The sequence below is a fragment of the Carcharodon carcharias genome (genome assembly GCF_017639515.1).
Source record: "Carcharodon carcharias isolate sCarCar2 chromosome 3 unlocalized genomic scaffold, sCarCar2.pri SUPER_3_unloc_2, whole genome shotgun sequence".
Classification (NCBI taxonomy): Eukaryota; Metazoa; Chordata; class Chondrichthyes; order Lamniformes; family Lamnidae; genus Carcharodon; species Carcharodon carcharias.
The window spans coordinates 111202-135000 of NW_024470530.1; the positions used below are offsets into that span (position 1 = coordinate 111202).

Here is a 23799-nt window from a genome sequence, read left to right on the forward strand (position 1 = left end):
TTTTTTAAAACAGCGCTACGTGCCTCAGGGAGATTGAAGCGCTCTTTTGCGCGTGTGTGTGAAGATTGTGCTAGGCCCGGCTCTCCCTCCTCCCCTCTGCCCGCACAGGCAGCGCTGAGCGCTGCTCCTCGTGTTCCACGCTGGGCGGGCCTCAGTTGGCCCCACCCACGTAAAATGGCGGTGCGAGCCGATCACGGGCAGGTGGTTGGCTTCCGAACCGCCCCCCACCTGCTCCCGTTGAGCACCTCTGCCAAGGGCAAAATCCTGCCCAAAGACTCTGCTTCCACCACCTTTTGACGAAGAGAGTTCCAAAGACTTGCTACCCTCTTGAGAGGAAATAATTTGCCTCATCTCTGTCTTTAATAAGTGACCTCTTATTTTTAAACAGCGACCCCAAGTTCTAGATTCTCCCACAAGAGGAAACATCCTCTCCACATCCACCCTGTCAAGACTTCTCAGGGTCTTATGTTTCAATCAAGTCGCCTCCTACTCCTCTCAGGTCCGGTGGATACAAGCCTAACCTAACCATTCCTCATAAGACAACCTGCCCATTCCTGGTATTAGCTTGGTAAATCTTCTCTGAACTGCTTCTAACACATTTACATCCTTCCTTAAATAAGGAGACCAATATTACATTGTACTCCAGATGTGGTCTCACTAGTGCCCTGTTCAACTGAAGTATTATACTCCATTTGCCAGATCTTTGCCCGCTCATTTAACCTATCTATTCCCTTTTGTAGCTTCCTTATGTCCTCTTCACAATTTACTTTCCTACCTATATTTGTGTCATCAGCAAATTTAGCAACTATCCCTTCAATAGCTTCATTCAAGTCGTTTATATAAATTGTAAACTGTTCAGGCCCCAGCACTGATCCCTGTGGAACACCACTCATTACATCTCGCCAACCAGAAAAAGACCCATTTATGCCTATTCTCTGCTTCCTGTTAGCCAGCCAATCTTCTATCCATGCCAATATGTTACCCCCTCCACCATGAGCTTTTACTTTCTTCAATAACTTTAATGTGACACTTTGTCAAATGCCTTCTGGAAATCTAAGTACAGTCCATCCACCGGTTCCCCTTCACAGGTCCACGATGGCATGGAGCAGCAACAGATAATCCTCCTGTTTCTGTCTCTGTATCAAGGCATTAGGAAAAATTCAGGACAGTCAGGCAGAGTCAACATGGTTTTGTGAAAGGGAAATTATGTTTAACTAACTTATTGGAGTTCTTTGAAGGAGTCACATGTGCTAATAAATAGTATATAAATAATCTGTGAATAAATAACCACTGGCCATTGGTCTTCCCACAGGTTATTTTTATCTCTGAATATATGTCATCTGGGAGTTTGAAACAGTTCCTGAAAAAAACAAAGAAAAATCGCAAAACCATGCATGAGAAGGTGAGATAGCTTTGAGAAATTCACAGGTAACATTACAGCAATAAGGCAACTCAATTCAACCTCAAGAGTGTGTGTATCTCTATCTTTCTCTGCCTGTCTCTGTCTCTCTGTTCTAACTCTGTCCTTTCTCGCACAGGCATGGAGACGATGGTGTACACAAATCCTCTCTGCCCTCAGGTCAGTCACTTATTTTGTTTTATTTTATTCTGTGTTACACATCTCGCAAACATCAAACAGCAGCTCTCCTGTCAGTGAGAAGCCCCTCTCTTTCACTCTCTGTTCTCTTATCCTTCCTCCTTGTTAAATAGATATTAATTCCATATGAGGGGAAAAGATAGAGTGGACAGGATCAAATTGTTTCCCTTGGTGGAGAATTCTAGAACCAGGGGACATAGATTGAAGATAAATGGCAGAAGGTGTAGGGGGGACATGAGGAAGAACTTTTTTACGCAGAGGGTAGTGGGTGTCTGGAATTCGCTGCCCGAGTTGGTGTTAGAAGCAGAAACTCTAAACTCTTTTAAAAAGTACCTGGATCTGCACCTTAAGTGCTGTAAGCTGCAGGGCTATGGGCCGGGTGCAAGAAGGTGGGATTAGAAAGGGCACCTGGGTGTACTCGGGCTGGCATGGACAAGATGGGCCAAATGGCCTCTTTCTGTGCTGTAACGTTTCTATGGTTCTATGAATTTGATATTATCTTTGCTCATGTAAATGGCAACAGGCTGAAAGTGTGTTTGTTCAGTCGGGCATGTGTGATGTGTAAGGTGTAAAAGTTTGTAATAATATAAAGATTTGGTTCCAGTTCTATCCTCCAGCACCCGGCTGTCAAACTTAGACCGTGACAGCAGAGGGCAGCTCAAGAACTTGAAGGTTGGAAACTACGGGCAGAATTGTCCCAGATTTGCACTGAGTGCAGTAGTGGGCAGGAAAATGGCATATTACCCACTGGCCTCAATGGTGGGTTTTTGCATTGCATTGTCCCAATCCCGCTTCATTAATCATGCATTCCCGGGAAGCACGAGGGATCACTGGAGGGGTGGCCTCTGATTCATCCACCACACCATCACCTCAGGCCTGTCAAAGGGAGGAAACATGCTGCCCCCACATTTAGCCATGCCTCCCTTGGGCGCCTGCTGGACACGGTGGAGGTCTCGCTGTGATGTCCTCTACCCCCACTCTGGGCAAAGTCACCAGTCCAGCATGGGAGATGGTGGCAGGTGGTGGTCAGTGCCAACACCCTTCAGAAGAGGACAGCCACCCAGTGTCAAAAGAGGGTGAATGACCTCTTCCGCTCTGCCAGGGTAACTCACTCTGCTCATCACTCTCAACTCACCCATCACTCATCCACAGGGATCTCACACCTCGAGGGACAACAGTAACTCTCACACATACCCTCACATCCCCAGCAGGCTCATACCCTCTGGAATTCACACCCTCATCCCATCCATGTCTCCGCTCACCACACAAACATTCCACCCTGTACCATGTGTCCTGCTCACACTCTCTCCATCTGTTTTCACGCAGGAGAAGCTGGCTCACATCAGCAGAGAGAGGTCCCAGACCGGGGGTGGAGTGGCCCCACATTAGGCCCCTCACTCAGTGTGAGGAGCACCCATCGTGCTGACTGGTGAGGATGCGCTTGGTGCCTGTGGTGACAGTGAGGTTGGTGGTGAACACCCTCATGAGGATCCTGCACCACATCATCCCTCTCTCAACACAACTGTGAGTGCTCTCTCTCTCTCCTGCTTTTGACCCTGCTGCCATGCATTTATTATCTCTACTTTGGTTCACAGGGAGCTCTGCCAAGTGACCGACACCCTCAGCCAGCTAGTCCCTCAGCTCCATCCACATCCTCACCTCCAGCCAAGAGGACATCTCCTCCATTGAAGAGCTGGAAATAAGTGGCCTGGAAGACCCATCACATCGTGTACCCACACCCTGCACCAGCGCAGAGACACACACCTCGGTGGGACCTAGATCTAGAGCATAGTTGGGTTCACAATCTGGTGGTCACCGCGTGGACACGTGTCCACAGCAGGTTCAGCCGAACTCCCGGCACTCAGAGGACTGCTGGGGAAGAGGAGTCTGTGGGGTCCCAGTCAGGTGATGAGCCTCTGGACTCGGCCTTCCAACTCATCATGGAGAATCAGCAGAAGGCAGGGGAAGATCACACAGAGCTGTTAGAAGCCCTCAACAGAGTGGCACGTAAGTCAGAGGAGCGGAGTCGGAGTGAAACCGGAGGAGCAGAGTCGGAGGAGCGGAGTCGGAGGAGTGTGTCTGCCTGCTCTCTGATGAAGTGGTTAGGGTTAGGGGTTAGGGTAAGGTTAGGGTTAGGGTTAGGGGTTAGGGTTAGGGGTTGGGGGTTGGGGCTTGGGGGTTGGGGGTTGGGGGTTGAGGGTTAGGGTTAGGGTTAGGGTTAGGGTTGGGGTTAGGGTTAGGGAGCCGGAGGAGTGTGTCCGCCTGCTCTCTGATGTAGTGGTTAGGGTTGGGGTTAGGGGTTAGGGGTTAGGGGTTGGGGGTTGGGGGTTAGGGTTAGGGAGCTGGAGGAGTGTGTCCGCCTGCTCTCTGATGTAGTCGTGCCCACATGTGTGTGTATGGAGGTCTCTATGGGAAGGATAGCGGATGCCACGGAGAACCTGGTCCAGCAGGACGCGGAGATGTGCACAGACCCACACTCCAGCGTGAGAGCCATGGGTGAGTTCCTGCAGCGGCAACATGAGAGGGAAACAGGGCACCTCAACCTTCCTCCGGGTATTCCTTACCCTCAAGGAGTGAAGCCGGGGCCCTCGGGCACCCGAAGGGAGGAGCAGCAGCTGGACACCCCTGGGTCATCCACTCAGGAATCTCAGAGGCTGTTCTCTCCCTCCGAGTCCCCTTTGTCTGTGACCCCCTCAACCTCGTCCTCTGTCACTGCAGAGGGAACAGCCGGCCCAGAGGAGGACAGCTAAAGCAAGTCAGGGCTCCCAAGGCCTCGGCTTTCCAGAGGACCCACACTGAAGGCATCAGAGGCCACAGGGCCGACCATGACATAGGCTGTCCCCACCCCTGCTGCGGATGTCAGGGCAGCACCTAGAAGAAGCCTAGAAAAGTTAAGAATTCCTGATCACAGTTGCTTGCATGAGTGAACACATACTTTACCACTTAATAATCTGGAAATATATTCACTATCACTGAATATTGTGTAATGGTCTCTTTCAGCTTCATTGACAGGCTTTGCGAATCTTCTACAACAAAAATAAAAATACCTGGAAAAACTCAGCAGGTCTGGCAGCATCTGCGGAGAGGAACAGTTAACGTTTCGGGTCTGTATGACTCTTCAACAAAACTAAGAAATATAGAAAGAGGTGAAATATAAGCTGGTTTAAGGCGGGGGAGTGGGACAGGTAGAGCTGGATAGAGGGCCAGTGATAGGTGGAGAGAACCAAAAGATGTCACAGACAAAAGGACAAAGAGGTGTTGAAGGTGGTGAAATGATCTAAGGAAGGTGGTAATTAAGGGTAGAAAGCAGGACGAGCAAGGTACAGATAGACCTAGTGGGGGTGGGGTGAAGGAATTGAAAAAGGCTAAAAGGGAGAGATAAAACAATGGATGGAAATACATTTAAAAATAATGGAAATAGGTGGGAAAAGAAAAATCTATATAAATTATTAGAAAAAGGGGGATCGGAAAGGGGGTGGGGTTGGAGGAGAGAGTTCATGATCTAAAGTTGTTGAATTCAATATTCAGTCCGGAAGGCTGTAAAGTGCCTAGTCGGAAGATGAGGTGCTGTTCCTCCAGTTTGTGTTGAGCTTCACTGGAACAATGCAGCAAGCCAAGGACGGACAGCACCTCATCTTCCGATTAGGCATCTTAGTTAATATCACCACCTTCAACACCTCTTTGTCCTTTTGTCTATGACATCTTTTGGTTATCTCCACCTATCACTGGCCCTCTATCCAGCTCTTCTTGTCCCACCCCCTCCCCCTTAAACCAGTTTATATTTCACCCCTTTTCTATTTTTCCTTAGTTCTGTTGAAGAGTCATACGGACTCGAAACGTTAACTGTGTTCCTCTCTGCAGATGCCATCAGACCTGGTGTGCAGGGGACAATTTCAAAGTTTGTGGATGATACAAAGCTTGGGAGTGTTGTGAACTGTGTGGAGGACAGTGTGGAACTTCAAGAGGACATAGATAAGTTGGTGGAGTGGACAGATAGGTGGCAGATGAAGTTCAATGCAGAGAATTGTGAGTTGATGCATTTTGGTAGGAAGAACATGGACAGGCAATATAAAATAAAGGGTGAAATTCTGAAGGGGGTGCAGGAGCAGAAAGACCTGGGTGTATATGTGCATAGATTATTGAGGGTGGCAGAACAGATGGAGAGAGCAGTTAATAAAGCAGATAGTATCCTGGGCTTTATTAATTGGGGCAGAGAGTACAAGAGCAAAGAGGTTATGTTGAATTTATATTAGACCTCAGCTGGAGTATTGTGTACAGTCCTGGGCTCCACACTATAGGAAGGATGTGGACACATGGGAGAGAGTGCAGAAGAGGTTTACAGGAATGGTTCCAGGAATGAGAAACTTCAGCTATGAGGATAGGTTGGAGAGGTTGGGTCAGTTCTCCTTGGAGAGAAGGCGGCTGAGAGGAGATTTGATAGAGATGTTCAAAATCATGAGGGGGCTGGACAGAACAGATAGGGAGAAGCTGTTCCCACTCATAAAAGGATCAAGAGTGAGAGGGCACACATTTAAAGTGATTTGCAAAAGAAACAAATGTGACGTGAGAAAAAACTTTTTCACACAACGAGTGGGTCGGGTCTGGAATGCGCTGCCTGGACTTGTGGTGGAGGCAGGTTCAATCGAGGCATTCAAGAGGACATTGGATGATTATTTAAATAGAAACAAGGTGCAGGGGTATGGGGAAAAGGCAGGGCAATGGCACTAGGTCATAATGCTCATTTGGAGAGCTGGTGCAGACACGATGGGCTGAATGGCCTCCTTCTGTGCTGTTAAGATTCTGTGATTCTTACTGCTTCCTCCACCTTTACAGCTTCCAACTCCCCCGACTCCTTCCCCCCTCTAACCCGACTGGCAGAGCGGACGATTGCAAGCTGCTTTCACGATGGCTTGAAACAGATTTTTGGTCGTTCTGCCATATTGTCCGCTGACACCCGCCAATGGGGACAGAAAATTCCACCACATGACATTTTTTTGGACTATCCTAGTAGCCATTGTGAAAAATGGCAGAAAGCTGGTGTAAATTGTCAGGGCATGTCCTCCGATGTTCTCAAAGTGTGAACCTTTTCATGAGTAGAAGTACGAAGTGGTTATGTATACACAGGTCACCTCCCTACTAAAGAGGAAATGGATATGGCCTTGGTAACAGTGCTTCCGATAGGAAATAAAGTCCAAAGTATTTGGTGAGCTGGATGTCTGTCAGTTGAATTGTGTTGAAGGTTTGACTTTCTATTCGAATTCTTCTATAAAATTTACCAGAAGGACGATCTGTTAAATACCCATGCGGAACGATTAGACTTTGATAGATTTCAGGAAACAGGTATAGTTATTCCAGGTAAGAATTGAACATATCATCAGCTTGAACTGCTTGTATAACAGATAGGCAGAATTGAATTTGGGGATCCCTGGGTCGATATGAACGTTTGAATCGCTGGATTTTGCTGAAGTGCCTCATATAGACAGGCTCCTGGTTGTAACTGGTCTTCAGTTTTTGGAAAGTGAGCTTATTAAAGACACCATCTACTGCCTTGAAATTTTTCTTTATTCATTTACAAGATGTGGGCTTTGCTGGCTGGGTCAGCATTTACTACCCATCCCTAGTTGCCCCTTGAGAAGGTGGTGGTGAGCTGCCTTCTTGAACCGCTGCAGTCCATGTAGTGTAGGTACACCCACAGTGCTGTTAGGGAGGGAGTTCCACGATTTTGACCCAGCGACAGTGAAGGAACGGTGATATATTTCCAAGTCAGGGTGGTGAGTGACTTGGAGGGGAACTTCCAGGTGGTGGCGTTCCCATCTATCTGCTGCCCTTATGCTTCCAGATGGTAGTGGTCATGGGTTTGGAAGGTGCTGTCGAAGGAGCCTTGGAGAATTCACTAAGGAATTTTTGTGAAAGAAATGAGATGTTCCACTATGACACAAAGAGGAATTAATGATTGCCAGATTTCAAAATGGTTCAGATATTCCAAGCTGGTTTCAATACAATGGAAACATTAAATCTAGGCAGAATGAGGGTGAAAATCCCTTTACCAGATCAGGCTATAACAGCGGAAGACGGAATTGGAATAGCAATAATAAACAAACAAATCCCAGAGGAAACTATTGGTGTTTTAGGTGTGACATGGTGGCTTGACCGCCCGGGGGGGTGGGGGGAGGATTCAGCAGCCCAGACAAAAACTCTGCTGACTTTTGGTGGGACTGGAGAATTCCGGTGAGAGATGGGGTTGGAAAATCCCACCCAGGGTACCATTGTGTGGTGAATTCCTCAAAGGTGTCCTGAATGTTATCCGGGTCTTGTGTATGTGGACTCAGACTGCTTCCACACCTTTAGAAGGAAGAGCACACACATATGACCCCCTTCTCAGAATAAGGGGCAGGCTAGTTAGGACTGAGATAAGGATGAATTTCTTCACTCAGAGGGTGGTAAATCTTTGGAATTCTCTACCCCAGAGGGCTGTCTAAGCTCAGTCATTGAGCATGTTCAGGACAGGAATCGATTGATTTCTGGATACCAATGACGTCAGGATATATGGAGATAGTGGGGAAAAATTGTGTAAAGGTGCTTGAATGGCAGCACAGGCTTGATGGGCTGAGTGGCCTACTCCTCTTATCTTCCTTTGTTTCTATGTTCAGCAATTCAACATGATATCAAGAAACAGCTGAAATCACTGAATACAGCAAAGTCTATGGGCCCTGACAAAATTCTGGCAATAGTACTGAAGAGTTGTGCTCCAGAACTTGCCGCACCCCTAGCCAAGCTGTTCCAGTACAGCTACAACACTGGCATCTACCCGGCAATGTGGAAAATTGCCCAGGTATGTTCCGTACACAAAAAGCAGGACAAATCCAACCTGGCCAATTACACCCCATCCGTCTACTCTCCATCATCAGTAAAGTAATGGAAGGGATCATCAACAGTGCTATCAAGCGACACTTGCTTAGCAATAACCTGCTCACTGATGCCCAGTTTAGGTTCCGCCAGGGCTACTCAGCTCCTGACCTCATGACAGCCTTGGTTCAAACATGGACAAAAGAGCTGAACTCCAGAGGTGTGGTGAGGGTGACTGCCCTTGTCATCAAGGCAGCATTTGACCGAGTGTGGCATCAAGGAGCCCTAGCAAAACTGGAGTCAATGGGAATCGGGGGAAACTCTCTGCTGGTTGGAGTCATACCTAACACAAAGGAAGATGGTTGTGGTTGTTGGAGGTCAGTCATCTCAGCTCCAGGACATCACTGCAGGAGTTCCACAGGGTAGTGCCCTCAACCCAACCATCTTCAGCTGCTTCATCAATGATCTTCCTTCCATCACAAGGTCAGAAGTGGGGATGTTCGCTGATGATTGCACAATGTTCAGCACCATTCACAACTCCTCAGATACTGAAGCAGTCCATGTCCAAATGCAGCAAGACCTGGACAATATCCAGGCTTGGGCTGACAAGTGGCAAGTAACATTCACACCACACAAGTGTCAGGCAATGACCATCCCCAACAAGAGAGAATCTAAGCATCACCCCTTGACATTCAATGGCATTACCATCACTGAATCCCCCACTATCAACATCCTGGGGGTTACCATTGACTGGAAACTGAACTGGACTAGCCATATAAATACTGTGGCTACAAGAGCAGGTCAGGGGATCCTGTGACGAGTAACTCACCTTCTGACTCCCCAAAGCCTGTCCACCATCTACAAGGCACAAGTCAGGAGTATGATGGAATACTCTCCACTCACCTGGATGAGTGCAGCTCCCACAACACTCAAGGAGCTTGACACCATCCAGGATAAAGCTTGATTGTTACCCCATCCAAAAACATTCACTCCCTCCACCACCGACGCACAGTATCAGCAGTGTGTACCATCTGCAAGATGCAAGAATTCACCAAGGCTCCTTCAGCAGCACCTTCCAAACCACGACCACTACCATCTAGAAGAACAAGGGCAGCAGATAGATGGGAACACCATCACCTGGAAGTTCCCCTCCAAGTCACTCACCATCCTGACTTGGAAATATATCGCCGTTCCTTCACTGTCGATGGGTCAAAATCCTGGAACTCCCTCCCTAACAGCACTGTGGGTGTACCTACACCACATGGACTGCAGCGGTTCAAGAAGGCAACTCACCACCACCTTCTCAAGGGCAACTAGTGATGGGCAATAAATGCTGGCCCAGCCAGTGACACAATCATTCGAGGAAGGAATAAATAAGATGGTGGGGAAGGACTTTTCAGCATGTACAGTGAAAAGAATTGGGATTAAACTGGGAAGGATATTTGAGGTGTCATGGAAGAGGAGGTTGGGCCATCTGTCTCTATGGACAGAGTGAGCTGTGTTCACAGAGAGTAATATCTGATTCTGTATTAAATCCCACAGTTACCTGCACTCGTGGGAGCCTCCCCTTATTCACGGGACCCTGACGTGTGACACCATCTTCATTCAACACAATGGGCTCATCAAGATTGGGTCAGGTAGTAACTCCCTCCCCTCTCCCAGAACCAGCTTCCTCCCAGGAGGTACTGGCTGTTTGGCATCAAGAGTCAGGAGATAGCAGCTCTTTAGGATCAGGGACCAGGCGGGACCTGTTGCTTGGGGTAAAGGGTCAGGAGGGACTGGTTGCTTTGGTCAGGTTGTGGGTTTTTGTGGGGAGAGGGCTAGAGGGATTGGTTTGTCAGACTATGGACAGGAGTTAACCAGGCAAAGTCTGACCGAACACAACTCCTGCCAACAGTTAATAGTCTTGAGTAGAAACGATCAGAGTTCCCGCTGCCCATTCACTCACGAACTGAGTGCTTGCTTATCACGTACCAGTGACCCAGAAATCACAAATCACAAATTTCAATTTGTAAGTCTGCTCCAGTATCTACCAACATACAAATTAGGAGTAGGAGTAGGCCACTTGGCCCATCGAGCCTGCTCCGCCATTCAATAAGACCATGGCTGATCTGAGTGTAACTTCAACCGCACATTCCTGCCCACCCCCGATAACCTTTCACCTCCTTGTTAATCCAGAATCTATCTCAGTCTGCCTTAAAAATATTTAAAGACCTTGCTTCCACTGCCTTTTGATGGAGTTCCAAAGACGCAAGATTTTCTAACAGAAAAAATTTCTCCTCATCTATGCCTTAAATAAGGGACCCCTTATTTTTAACAATAATTCCTAGTTCTACATTCTCCCACAAGAGTAAATGTCCTGCCTACATCCACCCTGTCAAGACCCCTCAGGATCTTGAATATTTCAATCAAGTCGCCTCTTACTCTTCTAAACTCCGGTGGATACAAGCCTGACCTGTCCAACCTTTCCTCATAAGACAACCTGCCCATTCCTGGTATTAGTCTGGTAAACCTTCTCTGAACTGCTTCCAACACATTTACATCTTTCTTTAAATAAAGAGACCCGTACTGTACACAATACTCCAGATGTGGTCTCACCAATGCCCTGTATAACTGAAGCATAACCTCCCTCCTGTTGTATTCAATTCCCCTCACAATAAATGATAACATTCTATTCGCTTCCCTAATTACCTGCTGTACCTGCACACTAATCTTTTGTGATTCATGCACTAGGACACCCAGATCCCTCTGAATCTCAGAGCTCTGCAATCTCTTACAATTTAGATAATATGCTTCTTTTTGTTCCAGAATGGACAATTTCACATTTTCCCACATTATACTCCATTTGCCAGAACTTTGCCCACTCACTTAACCTATCTGTATCTTTTTGTAGACTCCTTATGTCCTCCTCACAACTTACTTTCCTACCTATCTTTGTGACATCAGCAAATTTAGCCACCATTCCTTCGGTCCCTTCATCCAAGTCATTTATATAAATTGTAAAAAGTTGAGGCCCCAGCACTGATCCCTGTGACACCACTGGCCACATCCTGCCAACCAGAAAATGACACATTTATGCCTATTGTCTGTTTCCTGTTAGGCAGCCACTCTTCTATCCAGGCCAATATGTTACCCCCTACACCATGAGCTTTTATTTTCCGCAATAACCTTTGATATGACACTTTATCAAATGCCTTCTGGAAATCTAAGTACAGCACATCCGCTGGTTCCCCTTTATCCACAGCACACATGACTCCTTCAAAGAACTCCAACAAATTGGTTAAACATGATTTCCCTTTCACAAAACTCCCATGTTGACTCTGCCTAATCACCTTGATCTTTTCTCAATGCCCTGCTATAATATCTTTAGGAATGGCTTCTAACATTTTCCCTGTGACAGATGTTAGGCTAACTGGCCTAATTAAGTAGTTTCCCACTTTCTGTCTTCTTCCCTTTTTGGATGAAAGAGTTACATTTGCTATTTTCCAATCTAACAGAACCTTCCCCGAATCTCAGGAATTTTGGAAAATTAAAACTAGTGCATCAACTATCTCACTCGCCACTTCTTTCAAGACCTTAGGGTGAAGTTCCCCCCCCCCCCCCCCAGACCTGGGGATTTGTCAGCCGCAGCCCCAACTGTTTGCACAGCACCACTTCCCTGGTGATTGTGATTCTCCCAAGTTCCTCCCTCCCTTCCATTTCCTGATTTACAGCTATTTTCAGAATGTTACTGGTGTCCTCTATAGTGAAGACTGAAGCAAAATACCTGGTTAATTTATCCACCATCTCCCTACTTTCCATTATCAATTCCCCAAGCACAATCTCTATAAGACCCAAGCTCACTGTGTTAACTCTTTTCCTATTTAAATATCTATAAAAACTCTTGCTCTGTCTTTATATTTCTAGCTAGCTTTCTCTCATACTCTAATTTTTCCCTCCTTATTAATCTTTTTGTCATTCTTTGCTGTTCTTCATATTCTTTCCAATCTTCTGACCTGCCACCCGTCTTTGTGTAATTATATGCTTTTTCTTTAAGTCTGATTTTGTCTTTAACTTCTTTCCAATATATACATTCCAATGAGAAAGAAAAATTTCAAGGGGAGGGCCCACCATCCGTGGTTAAATATAAAAGTGTATTCTGAAATATCCCTTTAAATATCTAATACTGAACTTCTATTGATGTATCCCTTAACCTCATTTGCCAGTTCACTTTAACTAGCTCTGCTTTCATGCTCTCATAATTGTCCTTATTTAAGTTTAAAATAGTCATGGTCGCACTTGTTTCTCCTCAAAATGAATGTAAAATTCAATCATATTTTGATTGCTGCTACCTCGGGGTGCCTCCACAAGGAGATCATCAATCAATCCTACCACATTGCACAATACCAGGTCTAGCAGAGCCTGCTTTCTGGTTGGCTCCAAAACGTACTGTTCTAAGAAATTATCTGAAAAACATTCTATAAATTCATCTAGGCTATCTTTGCCTATTTGATTTTTCCAGTCTATATCTAAATTAAAATCCCCCATGATTATTGCTGTACCTTTCTGGAAAGCTCTCATTATATCTTCTTTTATACCCTGTCCTATACCTTGTTACAATTAGGGGGCCTGCACCCCACTCCCACAAGTGGCTTCCTGCCTTTATCATTCCTTATCTCAACCCAAATCACTTCTATATCCTGGTTCCTGAACTTAGTTCATCCCGCTCTAATGCGCTAATACCATCATTAATTAACAGAGACGCACCTCCATCTTTTCCTAACTTCCTGTCATTCCTAAACATCACATACCCTTCAATATGCAGGTCCCAATTTATGGCAACCTGTAGCCAGGTCTATATCTATCAGATCGTACTTATATATTTCAATTTGCGTTATCAGTTCATCTGCTTTGTGTCAAATTCAACGTGCATTAGACACAGAGTCTTTAGTTTTGTCTTATTATTATTATTGTAGCTTCTAGCTTTATCTTCTGATTTACTCTTAGATTTGTACTCTGTCCCTTCCTGTCACAGAATGTTTATCATTCCCCATATTAGTACTTTTTTCTTTTGCCTCGTCTCTACTCTTTGGTTTACCACATCTTCTGAAATTTGATCCCTTGCCCCCACTATTCAGTTTAAAACCCTCTCTACTTCCCCAGTTATAAGACCATAAGACCATAAGATATAGGAGCAGAAATTAGACCATTCGGCCCATCGAGTCTGCTCCACCATTCAATCATGGCTGATAGGTTTTTCAACCCCATTCTCCCGCCTTCTCCCCGTAACCTTTGATCCCCTTACCAATCAAGAACCTATCTATCTCGGTCTTAAATACACTCAATGACCTGGCCTCCACAGCCTTCTGTGGCAATGAATTCCATAGATTCACCACTCTCTGGCTAAAGAAGTTTCTCTTCATCTCTGTTCTAAAAGGTCTTCCCTTTACTCTGAGGCTGTGCCCTTGGGTCCTAGTCTCTCCTACTAATGGAAACATCTTCCCCACGTCCACTCTATCCAGGCCTTTCAGATTTCTGTAAGTTTCAATCAGATCTCCCCTCATCCTTCTAAACTCCATCGAGCATAGACCCAGAGTCCTCAAACGTTCCTCATATGTTAAGCCTTTCATTCCTGGGATCATTCTTGTGAACCTCCTCTGGACCCTCTCCAGGGCCAGCACATCCTTCCTGAGATACGGGGCCCAAAATTGCTCACAATATTCTAAATATTCTGGTCTGACCAGAGCCTTATAAAGCCTCAGCAGCACATCCCTGCTTTTATATTCTAGTCCTCTCGAAATAAATTATGCAGCTTGTGAGGACTCCAGACCCAGCACGATTCAGGTGTAGGCCGTCCAAATGGTACAGACCCCACTTTCCCCAGTATTGGTGCCAGTGCCCCACAAACCAGAACCCACTTCTCCCACACCAGCCTTTGAACCACGCTTTCATCTCTCTAATCTGATTTTCCTGATGCCAATTTCCAGGTGGATCAGGTAATAATCCAGAAATTATTACCTTTGAGGTTCTGCTTCTTAATTTGGTGCCCAGCTCCTCATACTGAGTATGTGGAGCCTCCATCCTCATCCTGACTATGTCATTGGTACCTGCATGGACCATGACCATTGGATCCTTCCCCTCCCACTGCAAATTCCTCTCCAGCTCTGAGCAGACGTCCTGAACCCTGGCACCAGGCAGGCAAGACAGCTGTCCGGACTCTCACTCTTTGCTGCAGAGAACAGTGTCAATCACCCTCACTATACTGCCCCCTATTATCACGACATTACTTTGTGCTTCCCCCACTTGAATGGTTTCCTGTACCACGGTGCCATGGTCAGTCACTTCCTCCACCCTGCAGCCCCCACTCTCATCCAAATAAGCTGAAAGAAGCTTAAACCTACTGGACAATTGCAGAGGCCGACCTCATGCACTCTTGCCCTCTCAGTCCCTTTACCTGCCTCAGTTACAGTCGGACCCTCCTATCCCTGACCACCTTCCAAATCGAGGCCCTATCCTAATGGGTGTGACCATCTCCTGGTACAAAGCATCCAGGTAACTTTCCCCCTCCCTGATGTGTCACAGTGTCTGCAGCTCAGCCTCCAGCTTGATGACTCTGAGCCAAAGCTGCAAAGCTCCTCGAGTCGCAGATACTGCAGACGTGTTTCTCCTCTACAGATCACTCCTTAGTACCTTTCTTTCATAAATATAGTCGCTTCTTTCCCTTGTCTCTTCTGCACTGGGTCTACTCACTCTAATAGACTGGTCATCTGCAACATCTTCTAGTTCAAAGAGTCGTTGACTGGAAACATTCATCTCACCTTTTTCCTGCTGACCTGTCGAGTGTTTGCAGCTTTTTCTGCTTTAAAACCATACAACCAAAGAACCATAGAACACTACAGCACAGAAAACAGGCCATTCGGCCCTTCTAGTCTGTGCCAAAATATTATTCCACTAGTCCCATTGACCTGCACCTAGTCCATAACCCTCCAGACCTCTCCCATCCATGTATCTATCTAATTTATTCTTAAAACGTAAGAGTGAGCCCGCATTTACCACGTCAGATGGCAGCTCGTTCCACACTCTCACCACTCTATGAGTGAAGAAGTTCCCCCTAATGTTCCCCCTAAACCTTTCCCCTTTCACCCCAAAGCCATGTCCTCTCGTGTTTATCTCTCCTAATCTAAGTGGAAAGAGCCTACTCACATTTACTCTGTCTATACCCCTCATAATTTTGTAAACTTCTATCAAATCTCCCCTCATTCTTCTACACTCCAAGGAATAAAGTCCTAACCTGTTTAATCTTTCCCTGTAACTCAACTCCTTAAGACCCGGCAACATCCTAGTAAATCTTCTCAGCACACTCTCAATCTTACTGATATCCTTCCTGTAGTTAGGCAACCAGAACTGCACACAATACTTCAAAGGATATACTTGCCTTAGAGGGAGTGCAGTGAAGGTTCACCAGACTGATTCCTGGGATGGCAGGATTGTCGTATGAGGAGAGATTGGGCCGACTAGGCCTGTATTCACTGGAGTTTAGAAGAATGAGAGAGGATCTCATTGAAACATATAAAATTCTGACAGGGATGGACAGACTGGATGCAGGGATGATGTTTCCTCGGGGGGGGGGGGTATCTAGAACGAGGGGCCACAGTCTCAGGATATGGGGTAGACCATTTGGGACTGAGATGAGGAGAAACTTCTTCACTCAGAGGGTGGTGAACCTGTGGAATTCTCTACCACAGAGGCTGTTGAGGCCGGGTTACTGAATATATTTAAGAAGGAAATAGAGAGATTTCTAGACTCTAAAGGCATCAAGGGGTTTGGGGAGAGAGTAGGAATGTGGTGTTGAGATAGAGGATCAGCCATGACCATAATGAATGGCGGAGCAGGCTCGAAGGGCCGAATGGCCTACTCCTGCTCCTAGTTTCTACATGTCTATGTCGGGGGGGTCACTGTCTCCGGGTCCTCTCGCTCCTCTAGGTGGGGTGGGGGGGGTCACTGTCTCCGGGTCCTCTCGCTCCTCTAGGTGGGGGTGGGGGGGTTGGGGGGTCACTGTCTCCGGGTCCTCTCGCTCCTCTAGGTGGGGTGGGGGGGGGGTCACTGTCTCCGGGTCCTCTCGCTCCTCTAGGTGGAGGGGGGGGGGGGTCACTGTCTCCGGGTCCTCTCGCTCCTCTAGGTGGGGGTGGGGGGGGGGTCACTGTCTCCGGGTCCTCTCGCTCCTCTAGGTGGGGGTGGGGGGGTTGGGGGGTCAATGTCTCCGGGTCCTCTCGCTCCTCTAGGTGGGGGGGGGGGGTCACTGTCTCCGGGTCCTCTCGCTCCTCTAGGTGGGGGTGGTGGGGGGGGTCACTGTCTCCGGGTCCTCTCGCTCCTCTAGGTGGGGGTGGGGGGGTTGGGGGGTCACTGTCTCCGGGTCCTCTCGCTCCTCTAGGTGGGGGTGGGGGGGTTGGGGGGTCAATGTCTCCGGGTCCTCTCGCTCCTCTAGGTGGGGGGGGGGGGGGTCACTGTCTCCGGGTCCTCTCGCTCCTCTAGGTGGAGGGGGGGGGTCACTGTCTCCGGGTCCTCTCGCTCCTCTAGGTGGGGGTGGGGGGGGTCACTGTCTCCGGGTCCTCTCGCTCCTCTAGGTGGGGGTGGGGGGGGGTCACTGTCTCCGGGTCCTCTCGCTCCTCTAGGTGGGGGGGGGGTCACTGTCTCCGGGTCCTCTCGCTCCTCTAGGTGGGGGTGGGGGGGGGTCACTGTCTCCGGGTCCTCTCGCTCCTCTAGGTGGAGGGGGGGGGTCACTGTCTCCGGGTCCTCTCGCTCCTCTAGGTGGGGGGGGTGTCACTGTCTCCGGGTCCTCTCGCTCCTCTAGGTGGGGGGTGGGGGGGGGTTTACTGTCTCCGGGTCCTCTCGCTCCTCTAGGTGGGGGTGGGGTGGGGGGGGGGTCACTGTCTCCGGGTCCTGTCGCTCCTCTAGGTGGGGGGGGGTCACTGTCTCCGGGTCCTCTCGCTCCTCTAGGTGGGGGTGGGGGGTGTCACTGTCTCCGGGTCCTCTCGCTCCTCTAGGTGGGGGGGGGGGTCACTGTCTCCGGGTCCTCTCGCTCCTCTAGGTGGGGGTGGGGGGGGGGTCACTGTCTCCGGGTCCTCTCGCTCCTCTAGGTGGGGGGGGGTCACTGTCTCCGGGTCCTCTCGCTCCTCTAGGTGGAGGGGGGGGGTCACTGTCTCCGGGTCCTCTCGCTCCTCTAGGTGGGGGTGGGGGGGTCACTGTCTCCGGGTCCTCTCGCTCCTCTAGGTGGGGGTGGGGGGGGGTCACTGTCTCCGGGTCCTCTCGCTCCTCTAGGTGGGGGGGGGTCACTGTCTCCGGGTCCTCTCGCTCCTCTAGGTGGGGGGGGGGGGGGGGGTCACTGTCTCCGGGTCCTCTCGCTCCTCTAGGTGGGGTGGGGGGGGGGGTCACTGTCTCCGGGTCCTCTCGCTCCTCTAGGTGGGGGGGGGGGTCACTGTCTCCGGGTCCTCTCGCTCCTCTAGGTGGGGGTGGGGGGGGGGTCACTGTCTCCGGGTCCTCTCGCTCCTCTAGGTGGGGGGGGGGTCACTGTCTCCGGGTCCTCTCGCTCCTCTAGGTGGGGGGTGGGGGGGTCACTGTCTCCGGGTCCTCTCGCTCCTCTAGGTGGGGGTGGGGGGGTTGGGGGGTCACTGTCTCCGGGTCCTCTCGCTCCTCTAGGTGGGGGTGGGGGGGGTCACTGTCTCCGGGTCCTCTCGCTCCTCTAGGTGGGGGGGGGGTCACTGTCTCCGGGTCCTCTCGCTCCTCTAGGTGGGGGTGGGGGGGGGGTCACTGTCTCCGGGTCCTCTCGCTCCTCTAGGTGGGGGTGGGGGGGTTGGGGGGTCACTGTCTCCGGGTCCTCTCGCTCCTCTAGGTGGGGGGTGGGGGGGGGTCACTGTCTCCGGGTCCTCTCGCTCCTCTAGGTGGGGGTGGGGGGGGGGGGGTCACTGTCTCTCGGGTCCTCTCGCTCCTCTAGGTGGGGGGTGGGGGGGGGGGGTCACTGTCTCCGGGTCCTCTCGCTCCTCTAGGTGGGGGTGGGGGGGGGGGTCACTGTCTCCCGGGTCCTCTCGCTCCTCTAGGTGGGGGGGGGGGGTCACTGTCTCCGGGTCCTCTCGCTCCTCTAGGTGGGGGGGGGGGTCACTGTCTCCGGGTCCTCTCGCTCCTCTAGGTGGGGGTGGGGGGGGGGGTCACTGTCTCCGGGTCCTCTCGCTCCTCTAGGTGGGGGGTGGGGGGGGGGTCACTGTCTCCGGGTCCTCTCGCTCCTCTAGGTGGGGGTGGGGGGGGGGGTCACTGTCTCCGGTCCCTCTCGCTCCTCTAGGTGGGGGGGTGGGGGGGGGGGGTCACTGTCTCCGGGTCCTCTCGCTCCTCTAGGTGTGGGGGTCACTGTCTCCGGGTCCTCTCGCTCCTCTAGGTGGGGGTGGGGGGGGGTCACTGTCTCCGGTCCTCTCGCTCCTCTAGGTGGGGGGGTGGGGGGGGTCACTGTCTCCGGGTCCTCTCGCTCCTCTAGGTGGGGGGGGGTCACTGTCTCGGGTCCTCTCGCTCCTCTAGGTGGGGGAGGGGGGGGGGTCACTGTCTCCGGGTCCTCTCGCTCCTCTAGGGGGGGTGGGGGGGTCACTGTCTCGGGTCCTCTCGCCCTCTAGGTGGGGGGGGGGTCACTGTCTCCGGGTCCTCTCGCTCCTCTAGGTGGGGGTGGTGGGGGGGTCACTGTCTACCGGGTCCTCTCGCTCCCTCTAGCCGGTGGGGGGGGGTCACTGTCTCCGGGTCCTCTCGCTCCTCTAGGTGGGGGTGGGGGGGGGTCACCTGTCTCCGGTCCTCCTCGCTCCTCTAGGTGGGGGTGGGGGGGGGGGGTCACTGTCTCCGGGTCCTCTCGCTCCTCTAGGTGGGGGTGGGGGGGTCACTGTCTCGGGTCCTCTCGCTCCTCTAGGTGGGGGGTGGGGGGGTCACTGTCTCCGGGTCCTCTCGCTCCTCTAGGTGGTGGTGGGGGGGGGTCACTGTCTCCGGGTCCTCTCGCTCCTCTAGGTGGGGTGTGGGGGGGGTCACTGTCTCCGGGTCCTCTCGCTCCTCTAGTGGGGGGGGGGTGGGGGCGTCACTGTCTCCGGGTCCTCTCGCTCCTCTAGGTGGGGGTGGGGGGGGTCACTGTCTCCGGTCCTCTCGCTCTCTAGGTGGGGTGGGGGGGGGGGTCACTGTTCTACGGGTCCTCTCGCTCCTCTAGGTGGGGGGGGGGGGGTGGTCACTGTCTCCGGGTCCTCTCGCTCCTCTTAGGTGGGGGGGGTGGGGTCACTGTCTCGGGTCCTCTCGCTCTCTAGGTGGGGGGGGGGTCACTGTCTCCGGGTCCTCTCGCTCCTCTAGGTGGGGGTGGGGGGGGGTCACTGTCTCCGGGTCCTCTCGCTCCTCTAGGTGGGGGGTGGGGGGGTCACTGTCTCCGGGTCCTCTCGCTCCTCTAGGTGGGGGTGGGGGGGGGTCACTGTCTCCGGGTCCTCTCGCTCCTCTAGGTGGGGGGGGGGGGGTCACTGTCTCCGGGTCCTCTCGCTCCTCTAGGTGGGGGTGGGGGGGGGGTCACTGTCTCCGGGTCCTCTCGCTCTCTAGGTGGGGGTGGGGGGGGGTCACTGTCTCCGGGTCCTCTCGCTCCTCTAGGTGGGGGTGGGGGTGGGGGTCACTGTCTCCGGGTCCTCTCGCTCCTCTAGGTGGGGGTGGGGGTCACTGTCTCCGGGTCCTCTCGCTCCTCTAGGTGGGGGGGGGGTCACTGTCTCCGGGTCCTCTCGCTCCTCTAGGTGGGGGTGGGGGGGGGTCACTGTCTCCGGGTCCTCTCGCTCCTCTAGGTGGGGTGGGGGGGGGGTCACTGTCTCCGGGTCCTCTCGCTCCTCTAGGTGGGGGGGGGGTCACTGTCTCCGGGTCCTCTCGCTCCTCTAGGTGGGGGGGGGGGGGGTCACTGTCTCCGGGTCCTCTCGCTCCTCTAGGTGGGGGGGGGGTCACTGTCTCCGGGTCCTCTCGCTCCTCTAGGTGGGGGGGGGGGGGGGGTCACTGTCTCCGGGTCCTCTCGCTCCTCTAGGTTGGGGGTGGGGGTGGGGTCACTGTCTCCGGGTCCTCTCGCTCCTCTAGGTGGGGTGGGGGGGTCACTGTCTCCGGGTCCTCTCGCTCCTCTAGGTGGGGGGGGGGGGGTCACTGTCTCCGGGTCCTCTCGCTCCTCTAGGTGGGGTGGGGGGGGGGGTCACTGTCTCCGGGTCCTCTCGCTCCTCTAGGTGGGGGGTGGGGGGGGGGGGGTCACTGTCTCCGGGTCCTCTCGCTCCTCTAGGTGGGGGGGGGGGGTCACTGTCTCCAGGTCCTCTCGCTCCTCATAGGTGGGGTGGGGGGGTGGGGGGTCACTGTCTCCGTGGTCCTCTCGCTCCTCTAGGTGGGGGTGGGGGGGGGTCACTGTCTCCGCGGTCCTCTCGCTCCACTAGGTGGGGTGGGGGGGGGGGTCACTGTCTCCGGGTCCTCTCGCTCCTCTAGGTGGGGGGGGGGTCACTGTCTCCGGGTCCTCTCGCTCCTCTAGGTGGGGTGGGGGGGGGTCACTGTCCGGGTCCTCTCGCCTCCTCTAGGTGGGGGTGGGGGGGGTCACTGTCTCGGGTCCTCTCGCTCCTCTAGGTGGGGGGTGGGGGGGGGTCAACTGTCTCCGGGTCCTCTCGCTCCTCTAGGTGGGGGTGGGGGGGGGTCACTGTCTCCGGTCCTCTCGCTCCTCTAGGTGGGGGTGGGGGGGGGTCACTGTCTCCGGGTCCTCTCGCTCCTCTAGGTGGGGGGGGGGTCACTGTCTCCGGGTCCTCTCGCTCCTCTAGGTGGGGTGGGGGGGGTCACTGTCTCCGGGTCCTCTCGCTCCTCTAGGTGGGGGAGTGGGGGGGGGGGTCACTGTCTCCGGGTCCTCTCGCTCCTCTAGGTGGGGGGGGGGGGGGGGTCACTGTCTCCGGGTCCTCTCGCTCCTCTAGGTGGGGTGGGGGGTCACTGTCTCCGGGTCCTCTCGCTCCTCTAGGTGGGGGTGGGGGGGTCACTGTCTCCGGGTCTCTCGCTCCTCTAGGTGGGGGGGGGGTCACTGTCTCCGGGTCCTCTCGCTCTCTAGGTGGGGGTGGGGGGGGGAGGTCACTGTCTCCGGGTCCTCTCGCTCCTCTAGGTGGGGGTGGGGGGGGGGGTCACTGTCTCCGGGTCCTCTCGCTCCTCTAGGTGGGGGTGGGGGGGGGTCACTGTCTCCGGGTCCTCTCGCTCCTCTAGGTGGGGGGGGGGGTCACTGTCTCCGGGTCCTCTCGCTCCTCTAGGTGGGGGGGGGGGGGTCACTGTCTCCGGGTCCTCTCGCTCCTCTAGTGGGGGTGGGGGGGTCACTGTCTCCGGGTCCTCTCGCTCCTCTAGGTGGGGGTGGGGGGGGGTCACTGTCTCCGGGTCCTCTCGCTCCTCTAGGTGGGGGGGGGTCACTGTCTCCGGGTCCTCTCGCTCCTCTAGGTGGGGGTGGGTGGGGGGGTCACTGTCTCCGGGTCCTCTCGCTCCTCTAGGTGGGGGGGGTGGGGGGGTCACTGTCTCCGGGTCCTCTCGCTCCTCTAGGTGGGGGTGGGGTGGGGGGTCACTGTCTCCGGGTCCTCTCGCTCCTCTAGGTGGGGGGGGGGGGGGGGGTCACTGTCTCCGGGTCCTCTCGCTCCTCTAGGTGGGGGTGGGGGGGGGGTCACTGTCTCCGGGTCCTCTCGCTCCTCTAGGTGGGGGGGGGGGGGTCACTGTCTCCGGGTCCTCTCGCTCCTCTAGGTGGGGGTGGGGTGGGGGTCACTGTCTCCGGGTCCTCTCGCTCCTCTAGGTAGGGGGGGGTCACTGTCTCCGGGTCCTCTCGCTCCTCTAGGTGGGGGTGGGGGGGTCACTGTCTCCGGGGTCCTCTCGCTCCTCTAGGTGGGGGTGGGGGGGGGTCACTGTCTCCGGGTCCTCTCGCTCCTCTAGGTGGGGGGGGTCACTGTCTCCGGGTCCTCTCGCTCCTCTAGGTGGGGGTGGGGGTGGGGGGGTCACTGTCTCCGGGTCCTCTCGCTCCTCTAGGTGGGGGTGGGGGGGGGGGTCACTGTCTCCGGGTCTCTCGCTCCTCTAGGTGGGGTGGGGGGGTCACTGTCTCCGGGTCCTCTCGCTCCTCTAGGTGGGGGGGGGGTCACTGTGTCCGGGTCCTCTCGCTCCTCTAGGTGGGGGGGGGGGGGGGTCACTGTCTCCGGGTCCTCTCGCTCCTCTAGGTGGGGGGGGGGGGGTCACTGTCTCCGGGTCCTCTCGCTCCTCTAGGTGGGGGGGGGGGGGGGGGTCACTGTCTCCGGGTCCTCTCGCTCCTCTAGGTGGGGGTGGGGGTGGGGGGGTCACTGTCTCCGGGTCCTCTCGCTCCTCTAGGTGGGGGGGGGTCACTGTGTCCGGGTCCTCTCGCTCCTCTAGGTGGGGGGGGGGGGGTCACTGTCTCCGGGTCCTCTCGCTCCTCTAGGTGGGGGGGGGGGGTCACTGTCTCCGGGTCCTCTCGCTCCTCTAGGTGGGGGGGGGGGGGGGTCACTGTCTCCGGGTCCTCTCGCTCCTCTAGGTGGGGGTGGGGGGGTCACTGTCTCCGGGTCCTCTCGCTCCTCTAGGTGGGGGGGGTCACTGTCTCCGGGTCCTCTCGCTCCTCTAGGTGGGGGTGGGGGTGGGGGGTCACTGTCTCCGGGTCCTCTCGCTCCTCTAGGTGGGGGTGGGGGGGGGGGGTCACTGTCTCCGGGTCCTCTCGCTCCTCTAGGTGGGGGTGGGGGGGGGGGTCACTGTCTCCGGGTCCTCTCGCTCCTCTAGGTGGGGGTGGGGGGGGGGGGTCACTGTCTCCGGGTCCTCTCGCTCCTCTAGGTTTGGGGGGGGGGGGTCACTGTCTCCGGGTCCTCTCGCTCCTCTAGGTGGGGGGGGGGGGGGGTCACTGTCTCCGGGTCCTCTCGCTCCTCTAGGTGGGGGTGGGGGGAGGGGGTCACTGTCTCCGGGTCCTCTCGCTCCTCTAGGTTTGGGGGGGGGGGGTCACTGTCTCCGGGTCCTCTCGCTCCTCTAGGTTTGGGGGGGGGGGTCACTGTCTCCGGGTCCTCTCGCTCCTCTAGGTGGGGGGGGGGGGGGGTCACTGTCTCCGGGTCCTCTCGCTCCTCTAGGTGGGGGGGGGTCACTGTCTCCGGGTCCTCTCGCTCCTCTAGGTGGGGGGGGGGTCACTGTCTCCGGGTCCTCTCGCTCCTCTAGGTGGGGGTGGGGGGGGGGGTCACTGTCTCCGGGTCCTCTCGCTCCTCTAGGTTTGGGGGGGGGGGTCACTGTCTCCGGGTCCTCTCGCTCCTCTAGGTGGGGGGGGGGGGTCACTGTCTCCGGGTCCTCTCGCTCCTCTAGGTGGGGGT

The 23799-nt window shown here is 53.9% G+C and overlaps 1 protein-coding gene across 1 annotated transcript in view; it reads left to right on the forward strand.

Annotated features, from left to right (window-relative positions):
- Positions 1-23799, forward strand: part of LOC121273394 (nuclear receptor-binding protein 2-like) — a gene marked incomplete at both ends in the record, with an annotated part of 42149 nt that overhangs the window by 13453 nt on the left and 4897 nt on the right. The window contains 3 exons of the mRNA XM_041180572.1: positions 1313-1402; positions 1539-1579; positions 9986-10080. Coding sequence (XP_041036506.1) covers positions 1313-1402; positions 1539-1579; positions 9986-10080 — 226 coding nt within the window. The remainder of the gene's footprint in view (positions 1-1312; positions 1403-1538; positions 1580-9985; positions 10081-23799) is intronic.